The sequence below is a fragment of the Triticum urartu genome, chromosome 3A (genome assembly GCF_056163025.1).
Source record: "Triticum urartu cultivar PI428250 chromosome 3A, HENAU_Tu73, whole genome shotgun sequence".
Lineage (NCBI taxonomy): Eukaryota > Viridiplantae > Streptophyta > Magnoliopsida > Poales > Poaceae > Triticum > Triticum urartu.
Window position 1 is genome coordinate 613,827,576 of NC_141875.1, and position 27,287 is coordinate 613,854,862.

Below are 27,287 nucleotides of genomic sequence, written 5' to 3' on the forward strand. Positions count from 1 at the left end.
ATCTAGCTAATAACTATGGACCCGAAGGTCTAAGGTAAACTACTCACACTTCATCGAAGAGGCTATGGTGTTGATGTAGAAGCCCTCCGTGATGGATGCCCCCTTCGGCAGAGCTCCGGAACAGGCCCCAAGATGGGATCTCGTGGATACAGGAAGTTACGGCGGTGGAATTAGGGTTTTGGCTCCGTATCTGATCGTTTGGGGGTACGTAGGTATATATAGGAGGAAGGAGTACGTCGGTGGAGCATCAGGGGGCCCACGAGGGTGGAGGGCGCGCTGGGGGGGGGGGTAGGCGCGCCCCTACCTCGTGGCCTCCTCCTTTATTTCTTGACGTAGGGTCCAAGTCTCCTGGATCATGTTCGGTAAGAAAATCACGTTCCCGAAGGTTTCATTCCGTTTGGACTCCGTTTGATATTCCTTTTCTTCGAAACCCTAATATAGGCAAAAACAGCAATTCTGGGCTGGGCCTCTGGTTAATAGGTTAGTCCCAAAAATAATATAAAAGTGGATAATAAAGGCCAATAATGTCCAAAACAGTAGATAAAATAGCATGGAGCAATCAAAAATTATAGATACGTTGGAGACATATCAGGTCTACACAGAGGGGATCTTGCTGTGGCTTTGGCCCGGATGTTGCTCCAAAGTGTTCCTATGGGCTGACCTAACACAATCGGGTGGAGAGTGCCACTGGTTAAAGCCCGTCTGTGCAAAGTCAAAGGGCTATATCCCGTTGTCAAACGCTACAGGGTTAGGCGGGACAGGGGGGCCTTGCGGGGTAGCAATGCCACCGGAGCGTCCCACCGGGACCTCATACATGCCGTACAGTGTGGTGGCATGTCTGAAGAGGTGACACGCGTCTCCGAGGTGTGCCCCCCTCACGGCCGGCACCGCCGCCGGCACCTGGAGGGGGAAACGGACGCGTCGGGTCTACACGGAGGGGATCTTGCTGTGGGTCTGGCCTGAATGTTGCTCCAAAGTGTTCCTATGGGCTGACCTAACACAACCGGGTGGATAGGTCCACTAGTCAAAGCCCGTCCGTGCACAAAGTCAAAGGGCTAGATCCCGTGGTCGAACGCTACAGGGTTAGGCGGAACGGGGGCCCTGGGGGGGGGGGGTAGCAATGCCACCGGAGCATCGCACCGGGACCTCATACATGCGGGGTGGTGTGGTGGCACGTCTGAAGAGGCGGCACATGTCTCCGGGGTTGGACCCCCTCCAAGTGACGGCGCACTGCCTTGCGTGGAGGGGGGCCACACCGCGGAGCCCCAAGACGGACGTCTACGCATGCCTGAACACTTTCACATATGCATCGGGACCCGTGCGATGTTTCGGTGACATAGCTACACCCCGAATCCCCCCACTAACCAGATTCCCTCCGCGTCGACCGTCCCCCCGTGACACGGCGACAGCGACGTTCGTAACGGGGGGCAATCGATATACCATCGGGGTATGTTTTTTTAGATAAGGCATAATTATCTTATGGAAAAACAAAAAATAATATAAAGTAAAAATAAAAAAATAAAAATAAAATAAATATATGCCGACGGCCATAGCTGCGCACACGGAGGTGCAGTCCCACAGATCGATGATGTGGCATCGCACACAGATCGATGACGTGGCAGAGGGGCATGGGCCAGGCCCATGCCGACGGCTATGCCGTAGGCATACCTCTGCCATAGATAATATAAAGTAAAATAAAAAATAAAAATAAAATAAATATATGCCGATGGCAAGGCCATCGGCATAGCTGTGCACACGGAGGTGCAGTCCCACAGATCGATGATGTGGCGTCGCACACAGATCGATGGCGTGGCAGAGGGGCATGGGCTAGGCCTATGCCGACGGCTATGCCGTAGGCATATCTCTGCCATAGATATGCTGATGGCGGGCGTGACCTCCCATCGGCGTAGTTTAAACACCGTCAAACGGTCAGCGCTGACCGGGTAGGTGGGCCTGGGCTATGACGACAGGCCCCGTAGGCGTATCTCGAGCGGTCCCGACGGCTTCGTCTATGCCGACGGCCCCGTCGACATAGATAGACGTATGCCAACGGCTTTTCTACGCCTACGTCATGTACTAGGCCGTCGGGATAGGTCTATCTATGCCGACGGGAGCCGTCAGCATAGGTGAGGCCCTCGGCATACGCAGTTATTTTGGTAGTGGGCCTGGAGGAAAGAAAAGAAAGATGGTTCATGTCGTAACTTATTGAGAAAAGCAAGTGTAAAAGATGATATCTCTAAATAGGGAAATGGAAATCAAGGAAAGATGCACAAAACACATCCAACTAAAATGTCTCTACAGCACATCATGAAGGCACATCAAATGCTGGCAGCAAAGCCAGACTACAACCTATAAACATAGATTGTAGAATACTGTCTTTGAAAAATATATAGGATCAACAACTAACCGTGTGTGTGTTTGATGATATTAGGAAACAAGCTTGGCAATGATCTCTTTTAGAAGAGAGGGGCAGGTTATAGTTATGTCATCTAATCCGTCTGCGGCTATTATCTCTTTTAAATCAGTGGTAGTTTTGAGAGAATTCAAAGCATACCCCTTTCATTCCACAATAGTTGAGCCGCTCGGCTTGAGTAATAATAGTTGTCATAGAGCTCACGTCTATATGTTCACACAACCTCTCTTCACATAGTGCTTTCAGCCTTTGGAGATCATATGTATCCGCCGCTGCGAGCAAATGTTGCAGCCACAATGTTTCTTGGGATTTTCCTTCCTCTATTGTGTTCATCTCCATTTCGGGCAGTGAGTCGGTGTAAATAAAGCTAAGCAAGGCCTGGAAAACTTTTGATTCCATATCTTTGATCTGTATGACGCTTGCCATTTTGTCCTCCTTCATGGGGCCAAAGAGCTCTGCCTTGAACACTGCAGACCAAGCTGCGAGCACGCACCGGTGGGCGCACCAAAGTATTCCCCGCCAACCTTGAATGTCACATCAGTGCCCGACTTGGACAGAAGGAGGTCGCTGATATGCTCATGTATTCCTGAAGGTGGTACCATAATAAAGAGATCAGCGGTGGTGACAATCGCAATATCACATCAGATGGTGAAACAACCGTCCCTAAGATTATTTGATTTCTCAAGATCTTGTCTTTTTATGAAATTGTTGTAACCCCAAGATGTGCTTGGGCTGGATAAGTCGTGTGGCTTCACTGCAAGAATATATGACGAATCTTGCTTCTCATGCTGGTTGACAATACTAAAATCAAACTTCACCTTCAAGGTCCCTGTTACACTTCTATCAACTAGGCGCAAAAAGAGGGATATAGAGTCGGTGCACTCTGAGTGGTCGCCATTAGGATAGTACTCGATGCACCAACGATGGCCTCCTACCATGAAATCGAGTGAGACGATCCCTGTGCCAGTAGGTGTGGTGGCTTTTGTACGCAAGTAGTTGTTAACCACAAGCAGGTGGTAGCCACTGACCATGGATACGTTGATGACGTGGCCGACGGCACTGAATCTGATATGGGCTATGTGCTGAAGTGCCGAGTGCTGTATAGCAGATTAGCACTCACACTCGAGAGATTGAATCCATAAGGACTATGATACGGCGCCAAATTTTCACGATACCGGTAGGAACAGATGCAATTTCCAAAGAAATTGGTTCAAACCGCCGCTTTGTAACCTCCAGTAACAAATCCTTCTCACCGATCCAACTAGTAGTAATCTCAACAGAGTTCTTCTCACGTAGCTCAAACAGAAGCCGTGATCATCAAACCAACTAGTCCTTCGTGAGCAGCAAGAGTAACTCACCACTAAATCTGGTGCTTGGTTTGCTGGATGCATGCAGCTGCTGGCTCGACACAACAACCTGCTGGTCACGCGACAGCTAGGAATCGATCAACGAGTTTTCAACTAGCGGCATGCATACTTTATTTTTAAATGAAAGGGGTTGTCCACCTGTCCCAATTTTATAGATTGAAGCAGAACAAACAACATTCAGTACTAGACTGGAGAATAAAAGTGACTATGCCACCCCAACTACTGAGAGCAGAAGTTCTCTCGCAGAACACTGAATAATTCCACTAAACTCTTTTGACTTATTACAGGACCCATGAGCAATGGAAAGAACGAAAAGCAAAACCAGGCAAAGATCTTCACATGCGGCATCAGCTTCAGCCTTTTCCTCCTCCCAGTTCATGTGCCCCTCCCACGCCTCATCTCCAGGCGATTCACATCAGCTCTCCACGCCGCTTGTCCAGCAGAAGGATACATCTTTGGAGTAGGGTTGCTTGAGCATCGTCGTAGAGAAACTTCCACTAGTGCAAATAACAGCTTAGTTTTGCAAGAATGTAGTTCACGTTTTTCCATTTTTGCCCTTGAAAACAAAATTTGTTTCTTAGTCTCCACAGGCTCCACAAGGTAGTATCAATTACCATATTCAGAATAGGTTTTTTCTTATGCACATGCTAGAAGGCAAATATATTTTCAAAGTTAGCTATTCTATCTATCTTAAAGAAGTCAGACACAAAGCTCCAAACATGTTGAGCAACCACACAATCAAATAGCAAGTGTTGAACAGATTCATGTTCAGCACAGAAGAGACAGGAAGGATCTTCCACATTTCTTTTTTAGCAAGATTATCTCTAGTTAAAATTTTGTTATGAACACACAGCCACAAGAACACATGAATTTTTGAGGGCAGAGAATTTTCCACAAGTCATCTCTGATAGCACAAGGTACCCCCCCCCAAAGTTAATGTGTTGATAAAAGGATTTAACGGAGTATATACCACTTGACTCCAAAGTCCAGATTGGCATATCAGGCTCAGCTGTCAAAGTATATTGCTGGACAGTATCAAGCAGCAATTTCCATTGATCTAAAACATCTTGATCAACACATCTCCTAAACGTTAGTTTAAGCTCTTTGCCGTCCCAAACCTGAGCTACAATGCACTCAGTTTGGTTAGAAATGCAGAAAAGGTCCCAAAATTGTACCTTCAGGGAACACTCCCCTATCCAGACATCGTGCCAAAAATTTATTAATTCTCCATTACCCAATCTCCATCTGTAAAAGTTTTTGGCAGCAGCCAGCGCCCAGGTGATGCTCTTCCAGAAGGTAGAGCCCCCATCACCTTTTGCCCAGAGGAGGTTGGGTGAGGTCATTCTATATTTATGAAGTATAATCTTTTTCCAATCTGAGTCAGTATCATCAAAGAACCTCTTTCCCCAAGAAGCAAGCAAGGCCATGTTAAATTCTTTGATGTTGGGTATCCCCAGCCCCCAAACTCTTTTTTCCTAGTAACAAGTCCCCAGTTAGCTAAACGATATTTGTGTTGTCCTCCCTCATTCCCCCAAAAGAAATGAGCCATCTGAGAATTGATGGCATTGATTGCCCACTTAGGGAATTTAATAACAAACATAAGATATGCAGGAATACTGATCAAACAGACACATAACAAAACAATCTTTCCCCTATAAGTAAGGTATCTCCCAAGCCACCCAGAAATGAATTTAATAATCCTGCCAATAATGGGATGTATGTCTTCCCTCTTCAAGTTGTCATAGTGCAAAGACACTCCTAAATACTTAATAGGAAAGGATCCTTTTTTGCAACAGAAAATCCGAGCAAACTCATTAGCTACTGTGTCTTCTACATTAATAGTCATCAAATCACTCTTATGAAAGTTAATTTTCATCCCCGATAGGGTTTCAAAGCAAGACAAAAACCACTCGAAATTTCTGGCTTTATGAACAGAATTTTCTAAAAAGAGGATAGTGTCGTTTGCATATTGCAGACTCACAACCCCTGGTATTACATTGGGCAGAAGCCCAGCAATTAGATCTTGTGAAGCAGCCATTTTTTAACATTTTAGTAAAATAACCACTGCTAGGTTAAACAATAAAGGGGAATGCGGGTCCCCTTGTTTAATCCCTTTCCCTCCAATAAAATAGTTGCCATTAGTATCATTGATCCTCACAGCAAATGTGCTATTGATCAAAGTACATTTAATCTAGGATATCCACTTGGGGCAAAAACCCCTAGATTGCAGCATTTCAAACAAAAAAAATCCCAATTGACTCGGTCATAAGCTTTTTCATAATATAACTGAAGGACTAAGCCTTGAGAACCAGATTTCTTAACCTCATGAATTACTTCATGAGCCATTACCACACTTTCCAAAATGTATTTACCTTTGATAAATGCAGTTTGATTGGATGAGATTAATCTACGCCCCACAGGAGAGACCTTGTTGGTCATAGCTTTAGAAAAAAATCTTCACACCACAATTACTCAAACTAATCAGTCTAAATTTATTCATATCCTTGGCGTCAGGCTCTTTAGGAATAAGGACAATTAGAGCAAAATTTAATCTCTGCATGTCTAGCTTTCCTTCCTCAAAGTCCCTGACTAATGCCATAAAATCATTTTTGATCACATCCCAAAAAGTTTGGTAGAACAGAAAGGACAAACCTTCAGGACTAGGGGCCCCATGTGCATAGGACCCAAATGTTGCTTCCTTAATTTCCTCCTAAGAGAAGTTTCTTTGGAGAAGGTCATTTTCTTCACTAGTAACCAGGCCATCTTCCTCCTAGAAGGAAGGGACAAGATGAATGTTAAGTTTCTCTTCAGCACCAAACACATTTCTATAAAAGGATGTAGTTGCATCCAATATTTCTTTGGTAGTATACATAGGGCCACTATCTCCATTAAGTTCAGACAAGTGATTTTTCCTACGCCTATAATTAGGAAGCGCTTGGAAATAAGCGTTGTTCTTGTCACCATCAACAATTCTACGGTCTCTGGATTGCTGCCAAAAAGCAATCTCTTCTTTACTCCAAATACCAGCAAGTTCTTTCTTAATCTCCTCCATTCTGGATCTGTCTATATCACTAATTTGATTTCTTTCGAAGAAGACATCAAGGATATCAAATTCAAGCAGAAGCTCTCTTTTTCTTTTCTTGATGCCCGCCTCAATATTAATACTCCAGCCTCTCGCTTTTTTCCTAAATAGTCTACATTTGTTCATCCAGATGTCAATGGCTGTCTTGCCAGGAACTAGAGAACTCCAGGTCTTAACCACTAGCGTTTTAAAATCTGGGTGGTCAAGCCACCATTTTCAAAGCGAAACATTTTTGGGGAGGTAACCCTTCGAGCCCCTGTATCTAAAAGCATAGGCGCATGATCACTCCCAACACGTGGAAGTGCCGTTGCCACCGAAAGAGGGAATTTAGTATCCCAGGTGCCAGAAGTAAAGATTCTATCTATCGTAGCAAAAATAGGGTTATTCTGGTTGTTACTCCAAGTAAATTCCCTGTTAGCAATCTTGATCTCCATAAGGGACCATTTATTTATCCAGTCATTAAAGAGGTAAGAAAACTATCTATTGATAATCCCATTATTTTTGTCATCAATCGATCTAACCAGATTAAAATCTCCTCCCATCAAAACTGGGTATGTGAGGTTTTATGGCGCCTGGAGATTTTCTGGATCCGGCATGCATACTTAGCCGCCGCAACATCTTGGAGATTTTCTGGTTATATCAATCTCCAAATAAACTGGTTGCTCTAATTCATAGTTGGCGGCACCCCTGCAGAGAGGTCCTATTTCCCGACCTATGCGCCGAATAGCATTTTTTTCTTGAGGGAACGCGCAGAATAGCTACGAAACGCGCAACCCCTGTCCCTTCCATGCACGATTTGGGCCAGCCCAAGTGCAAAGAGGGGCGCCCCTGTTTTTTTCGTTTCTTTTTGCTTGGGATTTTAAAAAATACCATTTTTAAAATATGGGGTTTAAAAAAGTTCTAAAATTAGAAAATATTCAGGAATTTGAAAATAAAATCTTTGGGAAGTAAATACAAATGTCCATGAATTAATACAATGTTTGTGATTTTGATGAAAATGTGTGCAAAATCATAAATTGGTCGCTGATTCAAAAAATGTTCATGATTTGAAACAGTATTCAGAAAATCATAAAATGTTCGTGATTTATGAAAAATAGTGTATTCAAAAAATGTTGGAAATGTGAAAATGTTTGGCAAAATAAAAAAACAAAGGAAAATGAAATAAAGATAAAGAAAAAAAATCTGGTTCACGGAAGGTTCTGGAACCTTCCCAAAATAGATAAAAAATAGAAATGCGCAGGTCCATACAACACCGGTAGTGACCTGGGGGTACATGTTTGATCGCTATCCCCCGTGGTACACGGGGAATAGGATCCAGGAGCCTGTATAGTACAATAGTAGTAGCATACATAGCACATGATGGACACAAACGACTAGGACTAATATTACTCGGCCCAATGAAAATGTAACGAAAAAACCCAGGTCCAGCACTTTACATATGGCCTTGGATTTGTTCTAAAAAATCATATGGCTTTGGGTCTCTCAACTACCTATAGGGTCCTCTAAAAAATACCAAATATTTTTGCAATTAGTTTGGTGGACCCATATTGGACCACAAACTATAAATCTTCATAATTGTACTTTGTACATGGAATGGTGGTTCAAATTTAGCAAATTGAGGACATGTTCTAAAACTATGGATAGAAACTAACACAAGCACAAACCATTACTAGTAATCCGTAATGGAAGCAATTTGGGCACTGGTATCTTAGAGAACGGAGGGGCATTATGTAGCTACATTATCCAAGTCATCACCTTCATCTGATTTGCCGTGTGAAAGAAAGAAAGAAAGTGAACAAGATAGTTCAAGTCCCAAATCTAGAAAGTATACACACATGCATGCAAGTAAAATGTCTTGGTCACACAACATGCATATAATACATCGAATGGTGGCAAGAGAGTAAGGGTTCTACTTAGAAACATAGATCTCAAGGAACTAACCATTTTTGTCGATTCTAGGAAGCAAACTTGCCGATTAGCTCCTTTAAAAGAAAGGGGCATGTCCTAATTATATCGTCAAAGACGCCAGCTGCTGTTATTTCTTTCAAATTAGCAGGAGCCTTGAGGAATTCAAGGCACACCTCCTTCAATCCACAACAGTTGTGCCTCTCAGCTAGATTAAAAATAGTTTTCACTGACTTCATGTCTATGTGCTTACATAACTTTTCTTCTCATAGTACCTTCAACCTTTGGAGATCATATCTATCTGTAGTCGCAAGCAAGTGTTGCAATCATAATGCTTCTTCGCCACCCTTTTTCTCCTCTCCCGTGTCTATCTCCATATCGGGCAGCGATTCGGTGTAAACAAAGCTAAGCAAGGCCCTAAACACTTTTGCTTCCATGTCTTGTATTCACACAACGCTTGCTACCGTGCCTTCCTTCATGGGGCCAAAGAGCTGAGCCTTTAAGATCGTAGACCGAGCCGCGAGCACGCACTGGTGGGTGATGAACGTCTCGCCGCCAACATTGAATGTCACATCGGTGCCTTCCTTGGACAGGAGGAGGTCGTTGATATGCTGATGTATGGTAGAAGGTGCTACCTTGATGGAGAGATCAACCATTGTGGCAATGGCGAGGTCGCAGCGGATGGTCAAACTATCCTTGTTTAGATGCTTTGATTTCTCAAGCACATCTCTTTTGATGAAACCATCATAACCCCAACATGGGTGTGAGCTGGAAAAACCATGCAGCTCGTTTGCACGGATATATGCTGGATCCTGCTTCTCAAGTTCGTCGACAAAGCTGAAATTTTACCACACCTTGAGAAGCTCGGTGACATTCTCACCGAGATGGGCGAGGAAGAAGGAGACCGAGCTGGCGCACTCGGCCGCGTTGCCTTCAGGGAAGTACTGGATGCACCAGCGATGCTGATACGTCTCCAATGTATCTATAATTTTTTATTGTTCCATACTGTTTATTATCAATCTTGGATGTTTTATAATCATTTTATATCATTTTTTGGTACTAACCTATTGACATAGTGCCCAGTGCCAGTTCTTGTTTTTTCCATGTTTTTTACATCGCAGGAAATCAATATCAAACGGAGTCCAAATGGCACGAAACTTTACGATGATTTTTTATGGGCCAAAAGGAAGAAGATGGGCCCTGGTTGCACCTGGGGGGAGTCCCGAGGAGGGGGCAACCCACCTGGGCGCGCCAGGAGGCACTGGCGTGCCCTGGTGGGTTGTGCCCACCTCGGGTGCCCCCGGACCGCCTCTTTGCTCTATAAATACCCAAATATTCCCAAAACCCTAGGGGAGTCGACGAAATATTCATCCAACCGCCGTAGAGTCCAAAAACACCAGATCTAATCTAGACACCATCACGGAAGGGTTCACCACTTCCATTGGTGCCTCTCCGATGATGCGTGAGTAGTTCTTTGTAGACCTTCGGGTCCGTAGTTAGTAGCTAGATGGCTTCATCTCTCTCTCTCTTGATCCTCAATACAATGGTCTCTTAGAGATCCATATGATGTTACTCTTTTGCGGTGTGTTTGTTGGGATCGATGAATTTCGAGTTTATGACCAGATCTATGTTTTTATATCCATGAAAGTATTTGAGTTTCTTTGATCTCTTTTATGCATGATCTCTTATAGCCTCGTATTTCTTCTCCATATTTGGGTTTTGTCTGGCCAACTCGATCTATTTATCTTGCAACGAGAAGAGGTGCCCGATAGTGGGTTCGATCTTACGGTGCTTGATCCTAGTGATAGAAAGGGAACCGACACGTATGTATCGTTGCTACTAAGGATAAAAAGACGAGATCTATATCTACCACCATAGAGATAAATGTATCTTGTCTACATCATGCCATCGTTCTTATTGTATTACTCCATTTTTTCATGAACTTAATACACTACATGCATGCTGGATAGCGGTCGATGTGTGGAGTAATAGTAGTAGATGCAGGCAGGAGTTGGTCTACTAATCTTGGACGTGATGCCTATGTAATGATCATTGCTTGGATATTGTCATAATTATTTGAAGTTCTATCAATTCCCCAACAGTAATTTGTTTACCCACCATTTGCTATTTTTCTTGAGAGAAGCCACTAGTGAAACCTACGGCTCCTGGGTCTTATTTCTCATATATTTGCCTTTGCGATCTACTTTTTCCTTGCTTTTATTTTCAGATCTATTAAACTAAAAATACAAAAATACTTTGCTGTACTTTATTTTATTTGCAACCTATTTATCCAATCTATTACAACCTTTTTACCGTCATGCACCAATTTCTGGCGCCGTTACCCGAAAGGGATTGACAACCCTTTTAACACGTGGGTTGCGAGGTGTTGTTATTTGTGTGCAGGGGTTGTTTACGTTGTGTTGCTTGGTTCTCCTACTGGTTCGATAACCTTGGTTTCATAACTGAGGGAAATACCTACCGCCGCTGTGCTGCATCATCCCTCCCTCTCCAGGGAAATACCGACGTAGTTCCAGCTTCCATCAAGGAGAATTTCTCGTGCCGTTGCCGGGGAGGATCTTCAACATAACCAGGTTCCTAATCACAAATCTCATCTCCTTGCAATTTACATTATTCTCCATTTGCCTCTCGTTTTCCTCTCCCCCACTTCACACAAATTTTCCGTTTTATTCGCCTCTCTTTTTCCGTTCGCCGTTTTCTCGTCAGATCTGTTCTTTGCTTGCAATCATGACTGATTTCGGTATGGCACCAAGAGATGATGGCATGACTCCTAAGATTGGACGTACAGACAATCTGGATGCTAAAATTTTTATCTTGGGGAAAGGGAACGTTATGGGAAAAGAACGTATCCAAGAATTTTTCAATTGTGTTGGGAATCTAAGGCTTGGTGATGCTCCTATACTTAAAACTACCAGATCTTATGCGCATGCCATCTCAGCACTAGTTATGAAACTTGAAAGTAAATTTATTCGTACCCATCCTACTTTGCAAAGATTGTTTTTTGAGCTCCCCGATATAAAGAATCCTAGGGCTAAAAAGTTGGCCATTCTCGTTCTTATGAACGAGTTTGACTACATAATTCGGGAAGCTAGGGAAATCTTTGACTTTTATGATATGAATCATGAAAAACCAATGATAGATGAAATTATTTACAATAGTTACTATGCACTAAGGAATTTGCTTGGGGATAATAAAATCTTTGATGAGAATCTTAAAAAGGAAGTCCCAATTCTAGATATAATCCAACAAGTTTTTAATAATGTTAATCGACACTATTCTTGGATTGTTGCGGGAAATCAAACGGGTTATGATGAAAACCAACTAAGGAATGCTAAAGTTTATATGGATAATTTTTATTTTGTGTTCACAAAACCTCCTGATAAAAGTACCCCAAGAAAATTAAGAAGAAGAAGGATGACAAAACTTAGATCCTTGCTTTATGCCTAGCTAAGGGCGTAAAACTATAGCGCTTGGTGGGAGGCAACCCAATGAATAAATTTATTTTTGCTTTTTGCTTTCTGTTCTTGAGTGTTAGCACAATTATATTATTGTTATGATTGTGTTTTTATGTTTTAATTAGTGTTTGTGCCAAGTAAAGCCTTTAGGATCTTCTTGGGTAATAGTTGTTTGATCTTGCTGAAAACAACAGAAAGTTTATGCTCACGAAATTAATTTTCATTTTTTACCAGAGAGAGATAAAATAACCATTCCACTTGAAGTAGATCATTATACAAATTTCTCAGGTCATCCTAATTTTTCAGAGTTTTTGGAGTTATGGAAGTATTCTAAATAGTCAGATTGCTACAGACTATTCTGTTTTGATAGATTTTGTTTTCTTTATGTTGTGTGCTTATTTTGATGGCTCTATGATTTTCTTTCATGAGTTTTTGCCGTATAAAAGTTGGAATACAGTAGATATAATACAAAGACAAAATATTAATTGGTTTGATACATCACTTATAGTAGTGGTTTATTATTTTTATACTAACGGATCTCACGAAGGCTTTGTTGAGTTTTGTGTGATTGAAGTTTTCAAGTTTCGGGTTATCTTACGATGGATGAAGGAAGGATGTATGATCCTAAGCTTGGGGTTGCCCCGGCATCCCAAGCTATTATTCAACAATGAGCAACCAACTAAGCTTGGGTATGCCCCCGAGTGGCATCCCCGCTTTCTTCCAACAACTATCGGTATTTTACTCGAGACTATATTTTTATTCGTCACATGTTATGTGTTTTGCTTGGAGTGTCTTGTATGATATGTGTCTTTTCTTATTTTATTTTGTGTTTTAAGTTATAAATCCTTGCTGTACACACCTATTGTGAGAGCCAAAATTATGTCATGACTTGTTAGAATTGCTCTCTATGCTTCACTTAAATCTTTTATGAGCTAGGACTTGCTCTAGTGCGTTACTTATATCTTTTTGAGCACGGTGTGCTTAGTATTTTTGAAGAAATTCCCCCTTACTTCACTTAGATTTGTTTGAGAGTTAGTAAAATTTTGAAGAAATTCTCTTTTGCTTCACTTAAATTATTTTGAGAGAAAGAAAATTTGTTATGCTCATGATCTTCACTTATATTTGGTTGAGCTTATGAAAAGCAACTCATGAAAATTAGTCCCGAAGTGATAGATATCCAAGAAGGATAAAGTAAACAAAATGTCATGAAGATCATTGGACAAAATAAAATTGATTCTTAGTAATAGTTTTGAGATATGATGATGTGATATGTGAGTCATCTTGATGAGTAATTGTGCTCAAGTAAGAATATTCGTGTTAAGGTTTGTGATTCCCTATGCAAGTACGAAAGTCAATAGTCATGCAATGAAAATTATATCCTACTTGTGGTGCATTATTCGGTGTTAATAATGCTTAATGCTTGCTTATGAGATTATTCGTTTCTTGGTTGGTCGCTTCCCAATCTTTTGCTAGCCTTCATTTTTGCACTAAGTATGACCTCTACTTATGCACCCAAAATCCTTTAAACCAGTTTTGCCACATGAGTCCACTATATCTACCTATATGCGGTATTCTTTTGCCGTTCTAAGCAAATTTGCATGTGCCATCTCTAATTTTCAAAATAAACTTCTCTTTTGTGTGTTTGTTTCGCTCGCGGAGCGGTGAGGGGTGGCTAATATTTTCCATGCTAGACGTGCTATTCTCTAGAGGAGTGTTCATTCACTTATCATTGCACGAGAGTAAGGCAAAGGTATTAGGGATGCCCAGTCCCGAAATGCAAAAAGAAATGAATTTACTTTATCTTATCAATAATAAATTCCTTGGAAAGTGTTGGTATGGAGGGAACCCGTGGATACGGTTAGCCATGGAAAGTGAAAGTTATGGTGGAAAAAGGAATAAACTTTATTTTCTGTTTGGGAACCGCCTATGATATATCTATGCATGGAAAGTATTGGGAACTCTATGTCATTTTCGTTGGTGGGATGGATAGACCTCCCAAAATGTTTTTATCTCAAATTTTTCGCTTTGATCTCTGGCACCTCTACAAATCCCTACTTCCCTCTGCAAAGGGACTTTATTTTACTTTATGAAATTTTTATTTTGAAATTTGAGTCTCCATCTTCTCTCATAAAAAGCACCAACTAGGAGGCAATATGATCGTGCTCAAGTATTGGGTGTTCGAGTGTGTTTCATGAATTGATCAATGTTTGAGCATGATGGGCTAGGGATAACTTATTTTAGCATTGATATTTTGAGACATGGTTCACTAGATAAAAAGACACTTCCGTGATGATACGTGTTTGTCACAGTAGGTCACGTTTTCTGTCATGCATGTACATGCATGAAAATTTTATGACAGAATCAAGATAGTCATACATGTGTTGTCATAGAAGTGTTCCATGACATTGCCAAAATTATCATCACGGAAGTATCAACTTCCATGACGATAAATCGCATGTCATAGAAGTGCTTTCATCAAGGGTGACCGACACGTGGCATCCACCGTAACGGGTCGCCGTTACACTATTGGGCCGGTTTTTTATCCGATAACCCGTTAACAGCCTGGACCAATGAGGATTTTCCGCGTGTAAATTGTCATTGGCCGGAGGAAACACGTGTTGGCTCACCGTTGGGACAGATGTCATCCATTCATTGGACAAGAGGCGCCTATGATACGTCGACACGTGGCACGGCCCAACAAAGGCCCATATAGGTTAAAAAGGCCAGCCCAGTCAAAGGCCCGTAGTACTTACTCATGTATTAGTGGGCCAGCCCAATAAGGACCTGTTTAATAAGGCCCATTTACAGCCTGAAGCTAGATCTGGCCCGTTAATTGTTCGCCAAATATTTGGGCCCAATTACGTCCTAGTGACTTTCGGCCTGTTAGAGGCCCAATGTAGACATGGGCCCATTTCAGCCCAGTGTGTCTTTCGGCCTGGGAATGGACCGTGCTGCCCATGGGCCATATATGGTCCGACGCTACATCTGGCCCACTAACGGCCCGTGATAAAGGTGGCAATAGTTCAGCTCAACGTGACTTTGGTCCTGTTAAAGGCCCGTCGTATAATTCGGCCCGTTGATGCATGTACTAAGCTTTCAGCCTCTTAAAGGCCCATGATATCAGTGGGCCAACTTAGGCCCGAAATATGTTTCGGCTTGGTAACGGCCCATCATATAACTGGGCCTAAAAAGGCCCGGTCTACCTTTCAGCCTGCTGAAGGCCCGTCGACCACTAGTGAAAATTGAGGCCCAACATGAATTTCGGCCTGCTAAAGGCCCATGGTTTCTTCTCGGCCGTAACATGCCACTAGAATATTCAGCCTGCTAATGGCCCAATGCTACATGGGCCAAACTAAGCGCTGGGTCCACAAAAGGCCCAACTAAAATTTGGCCCGAATATAGGCCGGAGTAAGTTGTGGGCCTGGTGCAAAGTGTGAACGACCCAATGGCCATTCGGGCCCAAGAAAGATGCAGGTCGGCCCAATTGTGGCCCGCTGAAAACCAGGACCATTAGAGGCAAATGTTTCGGCCCGGTCGACTACATCAATTTTTTTTCAGATAGCGAATGATGGCAGTAACTAGTAGGAATTAAGAACAAACCTACTCTATATAATACAGAAATTACGGCATAGTAACTTAGAATAAACCTACACTATACAATAAAGGATTTATGGTATATTACATCCACTGGGCATCAAAGTTCGCCACCAGGGATCATAAAGCGCAATGAAGAAGCAGATTACAAAAACTGGGCACCATTGTAGCGTAACAAAATAATACTGAACCGAGACCACTTCCAAGACAGTTCAAGAGAGGTTAGCCTTGTGCCGGAACTGCTGCGCAAGCTGCCGAGCAAGGCTGTGAGACCGGCCTAGCATGTCGGTCATAGCTTCCAGGTGTAGCTGTTTAGCAATGAGGCTCTCATTGGTGTTCTCCGCAATCTTTCTTAGAGATAGGACTTCAAGTCGAAGTTGAGTTGCAGAATGCCTTTCTGCTAGAACTTGGGACTCAAGAAGTTGAACTAATTCAGACAGCGAATTTTGTGAGCTTGTCTGACTACTAGTCTCAAGTAACTTGAACACTGCATCAAGACAATACTTTGGGGTTGTCTCGCTATCTTCGAGATGTTTTGCCTTCTTTGCTGCAATATATGTTGGGTTTGTGTCACAGCCTTCAGCAGACTTGTGCATGCCATCAGGCATGTCACCCTGAAACAAGCAGAGAGATAATAGGTTTTGCACGTGTATAAACAAAGATGATAACTGTGCTGTCAATTCCATCCAATTTCAAATTAGAAAATAAAGAGTAAGTTCAAAATATCAATAGCATAATTTGGCATTGTTCATAATGCGGGGGGCTTCACTACACTACTGGATTACCATGTCAACATAACAAGCATAGATGAAGGGCAAAGACAATCATTGTATCTATTTTGGTTAATGTGCATGGCATGTTGTTCATATCATCAGCCACATCAGTAAGACAAAACAGGAGATGACAAGGTGCAAACGTGGGCTGCTTCACCACACACTGGATTATAGATCCACAAAAACAAGCATACATATAGGGAGTATTGAGTAATGTGCATGGTATGAATAAGGAATTTGGTTTTATAAGTAAATTAACTTGGAACTTACGGTTGTTGCAAACATGCATTTTGATAGAAACAACAAACTAAACAGCAGTAAACGATAGGGAGTATGAGCAAATTAAAAAGCAGTTGAGGATAAAGGCTTTAGAAGGACTGACTTACATTACTAGTTAACACTGGCTTTATAATGCCCTTCTCCATGTCAAGGGAAGGACAACTCAAGAATTTCAGCACAAAATCTTCTTCATAAGCATTTCCTGTACTCTACATTTTGTAGAGAGTAATTATAGATATGATAATACTGGAAGGGATTGAGGATAATGAAGATAAGATGCAAATTGATGCTACATAATCAACTACCAATCCCTGGAAGTACAAGAGTTACAGGATAAAATGTACTAACAAGAGCAATGGGCTACACTTCTGCACTGGCATTGTTTGTGTATTCAACGTTTTGATAAGATTAAATATAGATCTGATATTTTTTAGTAAATGGTGGGCGAGGGAGATAAGATGCAGAATGCTACACAATGAACTAATCCCTCTTACCATAATACAAGAGTGTTTTGAACACTAGTGTACTGTACAAAACGTTCTTATATTATGGGACGGAGGGAGTAGCTGTTAATGTAAGTACAGTGATAGACGACGTTCAGTCCTTACAAGAGGACTGCAAAGCTAAACCTCTTCAAAAAGCATTGGGTTGATTCTAAATTTATGTAAGAGTCCATATGGATCTTAACATGTGCAGTGATGCTCAAACAGCTATGAAAGTAAGTATGGTCATACAGGGCAAGAGGTACTCACAAGAGCAATCCAGTGTGCAGTATAGTTGTGAGATTCTGCGGTCCCTTGAGAATGAATGTTCTTCTGCTAACAGTTTTCATACAAGTGAGACGTTAAGGCAAATGCAGAAATGTAGTTCAAATTGTGATGTGATATCATGGATAGTACCTTACGCTGCAGACGAGACCAATGTGTAACAAGATTATTCAAGTCACTGTATGATAAATGTATCACCGGAGACTTTACCGAAATTTCGTTTAGAGGCTTGCCATCGAAGTGCGCTTGCCTCAGGTAGGAACGATACTTCATCAATGAGTGCTTGAAAAGTGCAACCAACCCTTGCTCGTCTTGACAATCGAGTTTGGTCCTCGCCTATTTAAAAGAATGAAATCTTGTGTCTTCTGCCAACAGAAACATATGCAGTAATTACCATGAATAACATTAGTACATTACTTACACGTAAGTTGCGGACGAAGACTGGAAATTGTTCTGAGTCTGTGGAATAATATTTCCATGAAGGAAATATGCGCACAAAGTTCCTGACAACAATATAAGCTTCATCTTCTAAACTGGGAAGAAATGGAACAAGGGTCCTATTTGCTGCAATTGGGGCTCTCTCTAGTTTGGAAAGGGATTTGGCAACATGATTTGGTGTACTCTTTGCTGGAATGGGGGTTTTGCGTCGTAGAGCTGGTTCTATGTCAACTGGCATCATCATACTGTTTGCTGCAGTTGGGGTCTGCTGAGTTGGGGCATCAAAAATGACCAGTGTAGTAGGGCTAGAGTCTGCAAGAGTTGGGGTGTTTTGTGGGTCAGGTGATATTGCAACTACACCTAATGGGCTATTTGATTTATCAAGTGTCACTACCTTTTCCAAATACTTTGCTCATGCTCCTCCGCGATCAGAAATTGCCCTCTTCCTTTTGAACGTCTGATACACAAGAACATCATTTGAATGGATAAATATGGTATGATGACATATGGAATATGTACTGAAAATGGATAGGCAGGGCATATTCACATACACAATTTGTAAACTAAGCTAATGGCAGTGCAACAAAGTAGAAACACTGCAAAGCATCAGTTGCAAGATATGTGCGACCAATATAACCTTGGAAAGTTAGAGCAAGCACCTTAATGGGTGAATAAGATAGGGCATCTGCCTCTGACTCCTTCACTAGGGAGCTACATTGACTTAGGTCTCCCTCTAGCTCAGAATCACTGTTAGTATCATATTCTGAGCATGAATCTGTAGGTGGAGAGAGTTTGGATTGCATTGTATCCGGACTTGATTTCAGTCCCTTAATGTCAAGTTTGACAACCATGACATTGTTCTGCTTTATTCTTTTCATGCACCCAAGCTCATAATCATTATGAAGCTGTTCAGAATCTGAGATTCATGAAAACATAAAAAGTAGTCAGATTATCTATGGAATGCATTGCAGATTCAACTCAAAGAGTGTCTCCCTTTAAACCCCTGCATATGCAAAGTTCACCCCCAACCGTGCTGACCAGACCATACACAGAAATACAAACCTCTTATGTCTCTATAACAGGCAGACACACATTTCAAAACTGAAGTAGGAACATTAGAATCATATCAAATTCGTATTTGAACAAATAAACTAAGGAATTATCAGTGGCATAATGTTTAGCTTCAAGGGTGGAGTGCTGGTAGTGCGACACAAAGCAAGTAGGCAGATTGTATTCCATGTAAAAGATCGTAGTCTATGTAAAAGCTGGAAATGACACTTTCTTTCTATACAATGTAGTTCTTGTTGCCCACACATGATGGAAGAGATCACACAGAGAAATACTATTCACTCATGTCTACGGTTCCAGTATTTTGAAACAGGGTGGTCCACCCTAAAAGAATATTGACAACAAATCATTTACTTGTGAGCTTACTAGGATAGGTATGCAGAATTGTAACTGTAGTAAGAGACCGTCCAAAATCTGAATCAAAAAGTTTGTCTAGCACTTATTGTTTGCAACTAATCGACGTGAATAATTGGATATCATATCAAATGAGTAAGAAAGACAAGTAAAATTGTCAACAAACCTGGCCTGCAGTAGTAATCTGGAGCAATGTCACTACGACCAACAATCCAAAATGACTAGTGTCTGTTCCTAGGGGCGGAATTTTGAAACCCTGTGAACTTTACATGTACTAAAGATTACTGAAATACATCTGAACCATTAAGTGTAGGTAGCACTCAGCACACAACAAACCCTAATGACAGTCCTGCCTAATGAGTAATGAATCAATTAGAAAATGGGTGATGAGAAGTGGCTGCTGAGTGTTGAGGACGTATCTCAGGATAAATCGGGTTGGCTTAGTGGGTGCTACACGCCTGAGCCCTGAATGGACTGGGAAGATAGGCACGGCGGCGCGACCGGGCAGCAGTGACGCTATTGGGCGAGCGGCTCCTGACCTCCTGTTAGTCCGACATCTCCTCCTAGAGTCATGCCATCCGGGGACGGCAACTCGCCGGTGAGGCATGCGGCTGGGGGCGAGTAGAGATCGGAAGCGCGCAGCAGAACAGAGAGGAATCGGGGCCTAGGCTGACCCAAAATCCCAGGGTGGGCCGCGGCCCACCGTGGGCACACCATAGAGATACACACCCGAGCGGCGAACATGAATTTTCGAAACTAAATTAGGAACATTTAGACGACCAATTAAATGACTCCGTTTTAATAATATCAGATTCATATTTGAACAACTAAGCTTGTTTAGCTTGATGGGTGGAGCAGTGCTATTATGAAACGTATAGTGATCATAAAAGGGGCAAACCCTAAGCATTTTTTTGAGCAAAAGAGGGGTTCCCCTCCGATTTCTATTAAAGAAACCACCACAGAACCAACATGATCAATTAAACCCTATTATGACTGTGCCATGGCAGATTTAAAGCTGCAAACCGGGGAAATGCTATTTAGCATCCATTGTTTGCTTCAAACTAAGAACTAAATTCTAAGAGCTGAAAAGAAAGTACAATAACCAAGTTACCATCTATTTTCTGGTTGAGATCAACAAGTTGTGGATATATGAAGTACCACCTCTCTTGTGGTGCCGTGTAGGCATCGGGGGTGCGATGTCTGTCGGTGGCATTGAATCAGATCTGTGACAGTAGACGGGTGCATCGGGGGATAAGTCCCGTTACGGTGTGTGACACCTGGATAATTATGCTATAGTAATCCCAATTTAATGGTGCCACATCACCACTCTTACTGTTGCTAATCCTCGGTTGATCCAAATCGCAATTCAAATTCAAATTCAAATTAAAGCCCATAATTCAAATTTTTCAAACACGCAAAATAAAATGTTCAAAGTGTGGCAAATATTCCATAACTAATTATGGTGGTGATCCAACACTTTTGTAAAGAATTTTAATGCTCTTGTGAATATAACAGTGGCTAAAAATAATTATTAAATGCTTATTAAATTATAAACATACTAGACTATTTTATTTGAACCTCAAACTAAATGTGGCAGTGGTATAATTAGTAAAACCAATTTAGGTGCTCTTCCTATATTTTATAAAGCTATTTTCTATTCAAAAATAAAAGAAAACTAAAACTCTAAAAAAGAAAAACAACAAAATAGCAAAACGAAAGAAAACCCCCTGGGCCGGCCCAACTGGGCACGAAGCCCCCAGTCGCTCTCCCCACCTCCCTGTTCATCGGTCTCAGGTCGCTACAGGGGCATGGCTACCCCCGACCACCTCGCACTACCGGACTCACGGGCTATGCCTACAGCCCAGGGCCGTCGGCATAGGTCCTTTGCCGTCGGCATAGATCTATGCCTACGGCTGCCGTCGGCATAGCCCCGTCGGCGTAGATCACGTCAGCGTAGATGTGTCAGACCGTCGGCGTAGTATAGCCGTCGGCATAGGTGCATATGCCGACGCCCGTGGGATAGCCGTCGGCATAGTTTAGCCGTCGGCGTTGTTTTCCGTCTGACGGCAACGGACGGCGCCGTCAACAGCGCTGGCGATTCAGGGGACGACACGTGGCGCAGGTATGCCGACGGCTTGGCCGTCGGCATAGATGGAAATCTATGCCGACGGCCAAGCCGTCGGCATACCTGTGCCACGTGTCGTCCCCCGGCTTCTCCTGGCGGCAGGGCTATGCCTACGGCTAAACTATGCCGACGGCTTTGCCGTAGGCATATGTCTGCCACGTGGCAGCTCCTGGTTTCTCCTGGCAGCAGGGCTATGCCTACGGCAAAGCCGTCGGCATAGTTTGCCACGTGGCAAGCCCTGGTAACTCCTGGGCGTATATATGCCGACGGATTTGCTGTAGGCATAGTTTTTTTTAAATTTATTTTCCCTGTTTTCTCTTTTCCAATTCATTTGACAGCATTTCAAAGCAGAACAATATGAAATTATGCAGAAATATGACAATTCATCATGTGAACATACTCAAGTTCACCATCATCATCTAAACATACTCAAGTTCATCACATCATCTAAAGATCATCACCGATGGAAGTTCATGAACATAAAAGTAGTGCAAGACATGAAACATGATAAAAGTAGGAATATGAAAGGCATGGCACGATGGCCACATGCACGGAATCATCAAGCAAGAGCACCCCCGCCAAAAACACCACCTCCGCCATAACCACCACTACCTCCGCCAAAAGCACCACCTCCGCCAAAACCACCACCACCACCTCTGCCAAAACCGTCATCGCGACCACCACCACTCTGCCAGATTGGAGTGACTGGGGTCGACGGAGAAGGAGTCGAGCCACCGGTCCCCTACATGTTTCAGAAAAGATTCTAATGGTAAATATGATATGATAGTGTTTCATGAACGAGAACTAGTTTGCTAGTAGTTAGGCAAATGTACTAACCGAACCATCACTGCCTAGTGCCACCCATTCATCGAACGTGGGCACGTGTGGGGGTTCTCCCACAGGTGGTGGTGGGGGTCCCATTTGTGGTGGATCCGTGCGGTTAGTCCAAGACACCAACATAGCCTGAATGTTAGTTAAACAAGCAAACTAGAAGATCAGAAGGAATGAAAGTGCAAAAATTTAGGTTGGTTTTAAGAGGGCAAAACTAACCGTCATCATCTGATGGTTGTAATCATCGTTTGCCTTCACTCGTTTCAAGTACTCCCGCACCTCGAGATTCCTATGCTCGACAAACTCCTTATATGCCTACATAATTTAGGTTGTTTCTAAGTGAGCAATGCTGAAAATAAACTGAGAATGCAAGATAGAAAAAGATAAAGAGGAAGTACTTACAGCATGCTGGCGGGCAAAGGGAGTCTGTGAACGCCCCGTACTCTCTAACTGGCTCGGGTTGCTAGCCCGAAGCCGTGTGTACGAGATTGAAGGAGTGATCAAGCCATCGAAACACGGATACCGGCCATTCTTATTCCCCTGGATGGCCACCACCGCCGTGTCGTCGATCTGAGATTGGGCGACCTCAGCAACAGGAACATCCAGATGCAAATCCTGATAGTGATGAATGTAAGACCCCGGGTGTTCCTCGGTCTTGCCGTAGTACTGGCTCTCGCCCTCCTTGCGATGACTCCGCTCGCGGGCCAGCGTCCACGACTCCATGTCTGAGAGCGGCCTCTTCAACTTGTCCTCCTACAATGTCAAATAGAAGTCAGCCATACATAAGAACATGACGTAAAGAAGAACAAAAATGCATCATGCACATAGATATACCTTCATGGCCTTGAAGCCCCAGTGGTTCCTGTTTCCTTGGCCGTGTGTCCCGTCGTCTCCACGGTTAGCCCGGGCCTTGATGCTCTTGGCAGCAAAATCTGCATCGGCGCCGAGCCACCTATCCACCAAACTCGCCCATCCGTCATGCCTTCCATAGCACCAACGAGGAACAACCTATGCAAATTTTGGAAGCATGACATGTGAGCACGAAACATATAGTTGACTGCTTGAAACAATGAAAAGTTAGTAATAGTTACCATCATGAACTGCTCCTTGCTCAAGGTAAGTCGTAGCTTCTGCGCTTGAGTTTTGGGCATCTTTTGGTGCAGGTAGTAGTGGTAGTACTGCGAGACAGCAACCCAGCGCACCTCGTACTGCAACTGATGAGCTTTCTTCTTCGCAGCCGCAAGCAAGACCACGTCGGCTCTGGCCTTGTGCTCGTCAAGAACTCTATAGAGTTGCTGCAATCATGCAAAAACCAGAAGAAAACAAGGCATGAGTTGAGTGATTCAATGATAAACTATGAACGAAACTGAAGACAAGTGATTCAGAAGAGAACTTACCCAAAATTTGGTGATCATGGCCTTAGCGGTCGTCCCGTACTCCGCGTTGCTGCAAGCCTCGTAGTGGGCCCAGCTCGTGGCCAAAACCCGCTACTGCGGGTCCCTGTCTGGCCGCGGGCATAATAGGCCAGGCCAAAACTCCTTCAACAGGACAGTGATAAGGCCGTTCGGTTTACGGCCCTTTCCGTGAAGGATCCAGTTTCTGCAAAAGAATCAAATGATTGCCATGTGTACAATAAGAAAATGTTGTCATGTGTTGAAAATATGATTGAGAGGCACTTACTCTGTCCCCACAGGTTCAATGAGCCACTTGTGCTCCTCGACAGAAGGTGGTGTAGGTAGTCCGGCATTACCACGCAGCCACCCCTGCGAAGAACCCGGTGGCAAGTCACCCCACAACGCGGGATCAACCTCCCCTCCACCCTCCTCGGCCTCCTCCTCACCCTCCTCCTCGGCCTCCTCCTCCTCACCCTCCTCCTCGGCCTCCTCCTCCTCGCCATCAGGAACATACTCCTCCTCCTCAGACTCAGAAGGTGCCTCTGTATAGGAGGGCATTGAAGAAGACCCTCCTATTTCAGACACGGCCCAGAGTTTTTTGCCCCGGTTGCCTCTCCCCCCACCTCCTCCTCCTCTAGGGGCTCTCCCCCACCGCCTCCTCCTCTAGGGTCTCCTCCCCCGACCCCTCCACCTCCCTGTGAGGTGTCATCCTCGCGTAGTCGGGAGGGAACCTTGTGGGCTCGTCCACTCCGAGTAAGTCCTTTAAATTTACTGAGGAAACTAGCGCCGCTGGACTTGCCCATGATTATTAAACCTGCATTGAGAAGAGAATAAACAATTAGTAAGGATATCAATTAAACAAGCATACAGGAAAAACATTAATACCAGAAGAGCACATTAAGCATACTATTGTAATGATCATTAAAAGAACTTACATTTACTAGAACCCATATGAATCATCACTATCGTAATCTATTTGTGGACCGGTCTCATCATCACTATCACGCATATCTTCTTCGTTGTCTGACGGAGGTGGAGGCTCTTCCTCATCGTCAGCGTCTTCATTTAACTTTTCAAGCATAATTATGTCTCTTTGATTCACAACTGCCTCACCATCAATCCGTGCGTCGTCGTCGTTTGGGTCCATGTCAACATAACCCAAGTCATCATCCTCGTTGTTTCGGACCACGTCATCATGTTCCTCTTGATAGAACACTCCCTCGTATGTCATGGGGTTTATGTTGTAGTAATCATCATCGTTCGGGTCCGGTAGCTTACCATGCGGCGACACCTTGAACACAACTTCCCAACCCTTTAGGTACTCTTTCTGGCATGGGTAAGGCAGATAATATACTTGTGTGGCCTGGGTAGCGGCGATAAAGAGATCAGCTCCGGCATAGACGGTTGATGGTTTAACTTCAACTAAACCAACAGAAGGCGTATGTCTCAGACCCTTTTTGGGGTCGAACCATCGGCATTTGAACACAGTGAGACTTAGGTGTTCGCGGCCACGTTTGAATGTAAGCTCGTATATTTTTCCTACCCTTCCGTAGTAATCTACTTCATTATCTCCTTCAGTGAAGACTCCGGTATTTATGGTTTTGGGATCAGGTCGACTGTTCTGGTGCTCCTCTGTATGGAAGCGATACCCATTCACATCATACTTTTCGCATGTCATGACGACAGGATCAAAACCCATGGAAACCCATCTCAATTCTTCATCCATTGATTCGGTCGGATCATTTCCCTACAAGTTTAATTGAAATTATAGGGTGCATGAGTTTAATTGAAATTATAGGGTGCATGAGTTTAATTGAAATTATAGGGTGCATGAGTTTAATTGAAATTATAGGGTGCATGAGTTTAATTGAAAGTGTGAAAAATTACTTTCTCGATGAACCATGCAACAAAATTTTTCCTTCCATCAGCACCCTTTCAGAGAAGAGCAAGTGCCTCCGCTTCAGAAGGAGGCAACATTCCCGTCCATTCTTCTTCAACGAATCGACTACAATAAGAAAAGCGGTATAAGAACTAGGCAAAGTGAACATAACGAATTGACTAAAAGAATGGTGCAAAGGTATTACCTCATCCACTCATCCTCAACTTCCTTGATGTTGTGCAAGATATAGAACATGACATCCTCCCACTCATCTCGTGGCATGAGATAAGATTTCGAGCATCCAGCCCTACTACCTTGCCCGATGAATAGAGGCAACTTGGGTTTATACTTGGGTTCTTCTGTATTGTATCGAGACACCTTATTGTGCAACGTGGGAACATGGTCCGGATAGTAGGCTGTCCTGAGGTCTGCCACCTCCTCTAGGATAACTGCCTCAGCTATGGAAGCTTCAATCTTAGCTTTGTTTCCACATTTCTGTCTCAGATGCTTGTTCTGTCTCTTAGGGCCGTACTGCCAACGATTCTGCACAGGCCCCCCCAACAATACCTCGTTCGGGAGGTGCAAAAGGAGATGTGTCATCGGAGTAAAGAAGCCTGGCAGGAAGATCTTCTCTAGCTTGCATATCAACTCCGGCGCCTTCTTATGCATTTCTTTTATCTTCTCAGGACATACTTCTTTAGCACAAAGTGTGCAGAAGAAATGGCTTAACTCCGCAAGCACACGCCAGACACGCTCGGGAACATAGCCCCGAACCATCACCGGCATAATCCGCTCAATCCATACATGATAGTCATGACTCTTGAGCCCGGTCACTCTGCCCGTTGAAAGATTGACCCCCTTACTTATATTCGACGCATAACCATCAGTGAACTTCACGACGTGTTTCAGCCACTTGAATGTCTCCATCTTATGATCCTTTTTAAGTACGAAGTCAGCATCTGGCTTGAACCAAGATTTTCGACTGCCTGTGGGAGGCTGCATGTGTAGACGTGGTCTATCACAAATATTCTGTTGATCAACTCTAGCATTAACATTATCCTTTGTCTTATCAGGAATGTTGAGGATCGTGTGAAAAAGGGACTCTGTGACATTCTTTTCGGTGTGCATCACGTCTATGTTGTATGGAAGTTTGAGGTCCTTAAAATAGGGAAGCTGCGTGAAGGGGGTAATGTGAGTCCAGTTGTGCGTCTCACCATATCCTTCAAAAAATTTCCCTTTACTTTTTCCTTTGCCCTCACCCTCGTCTTCGCCTGTGGCTTTGCCTTTGCCTTTGCCTTTACCTTTGCCTTTCCCCTCACCGGCAGGCTTAAGAGCTTTCAGCTGAGCAAGCACATCCGCACCAGAAAACGTTGGAATCTCGTTTACTTCATGGACAACTTTGCCTTTTGTGAAGTTCTTCTTGTCTTCCCTATCAGGATGGTCTGGAGGGAGGAACTGTCGATGCAGGTCAAATGCAACATACTTGCCACCCTTCTTCAGCCAAATGAAAATCAAGGCCTGCATGCACACTGGGCAAGGCATCTT

General features: G+C 43.4%; 1 protein-coding gene and 1 pseudogene across 1 annotated transcript; both read right to left on the minus strand.

The window, feature by feature from the left end:
* Positions 1-2,427: 2,427 nt before the first annotated feature.
* On the minus strand, positions 2,428-24,216 carry LOC125547036 (uncharacterized; annotated as a pseudogene).
* Positions 24,217-24,803: 587 nt separating this feature from the next.
* LOC147980804 (uncharacterized) lies at positions 24,804-26,870 on the minus strand. The gene is made up of 2 exons (XM_087515766.1): positions 26,310-26,870; positions 24,804-25,610 (listed from the first exon to the last, which is right to left on the minus strand). The coding sequence occupies exons 1-2, from the start codon at positions 26,868-26,870 to the stop codon at positions 24,804-24,806; spliced, it is 1,368 nt and encodes a 455-aa protein (XP_087371892.1).
* Between the last annotated feature and the right edge of the window lie 417 nt (positions 26,871-27,287).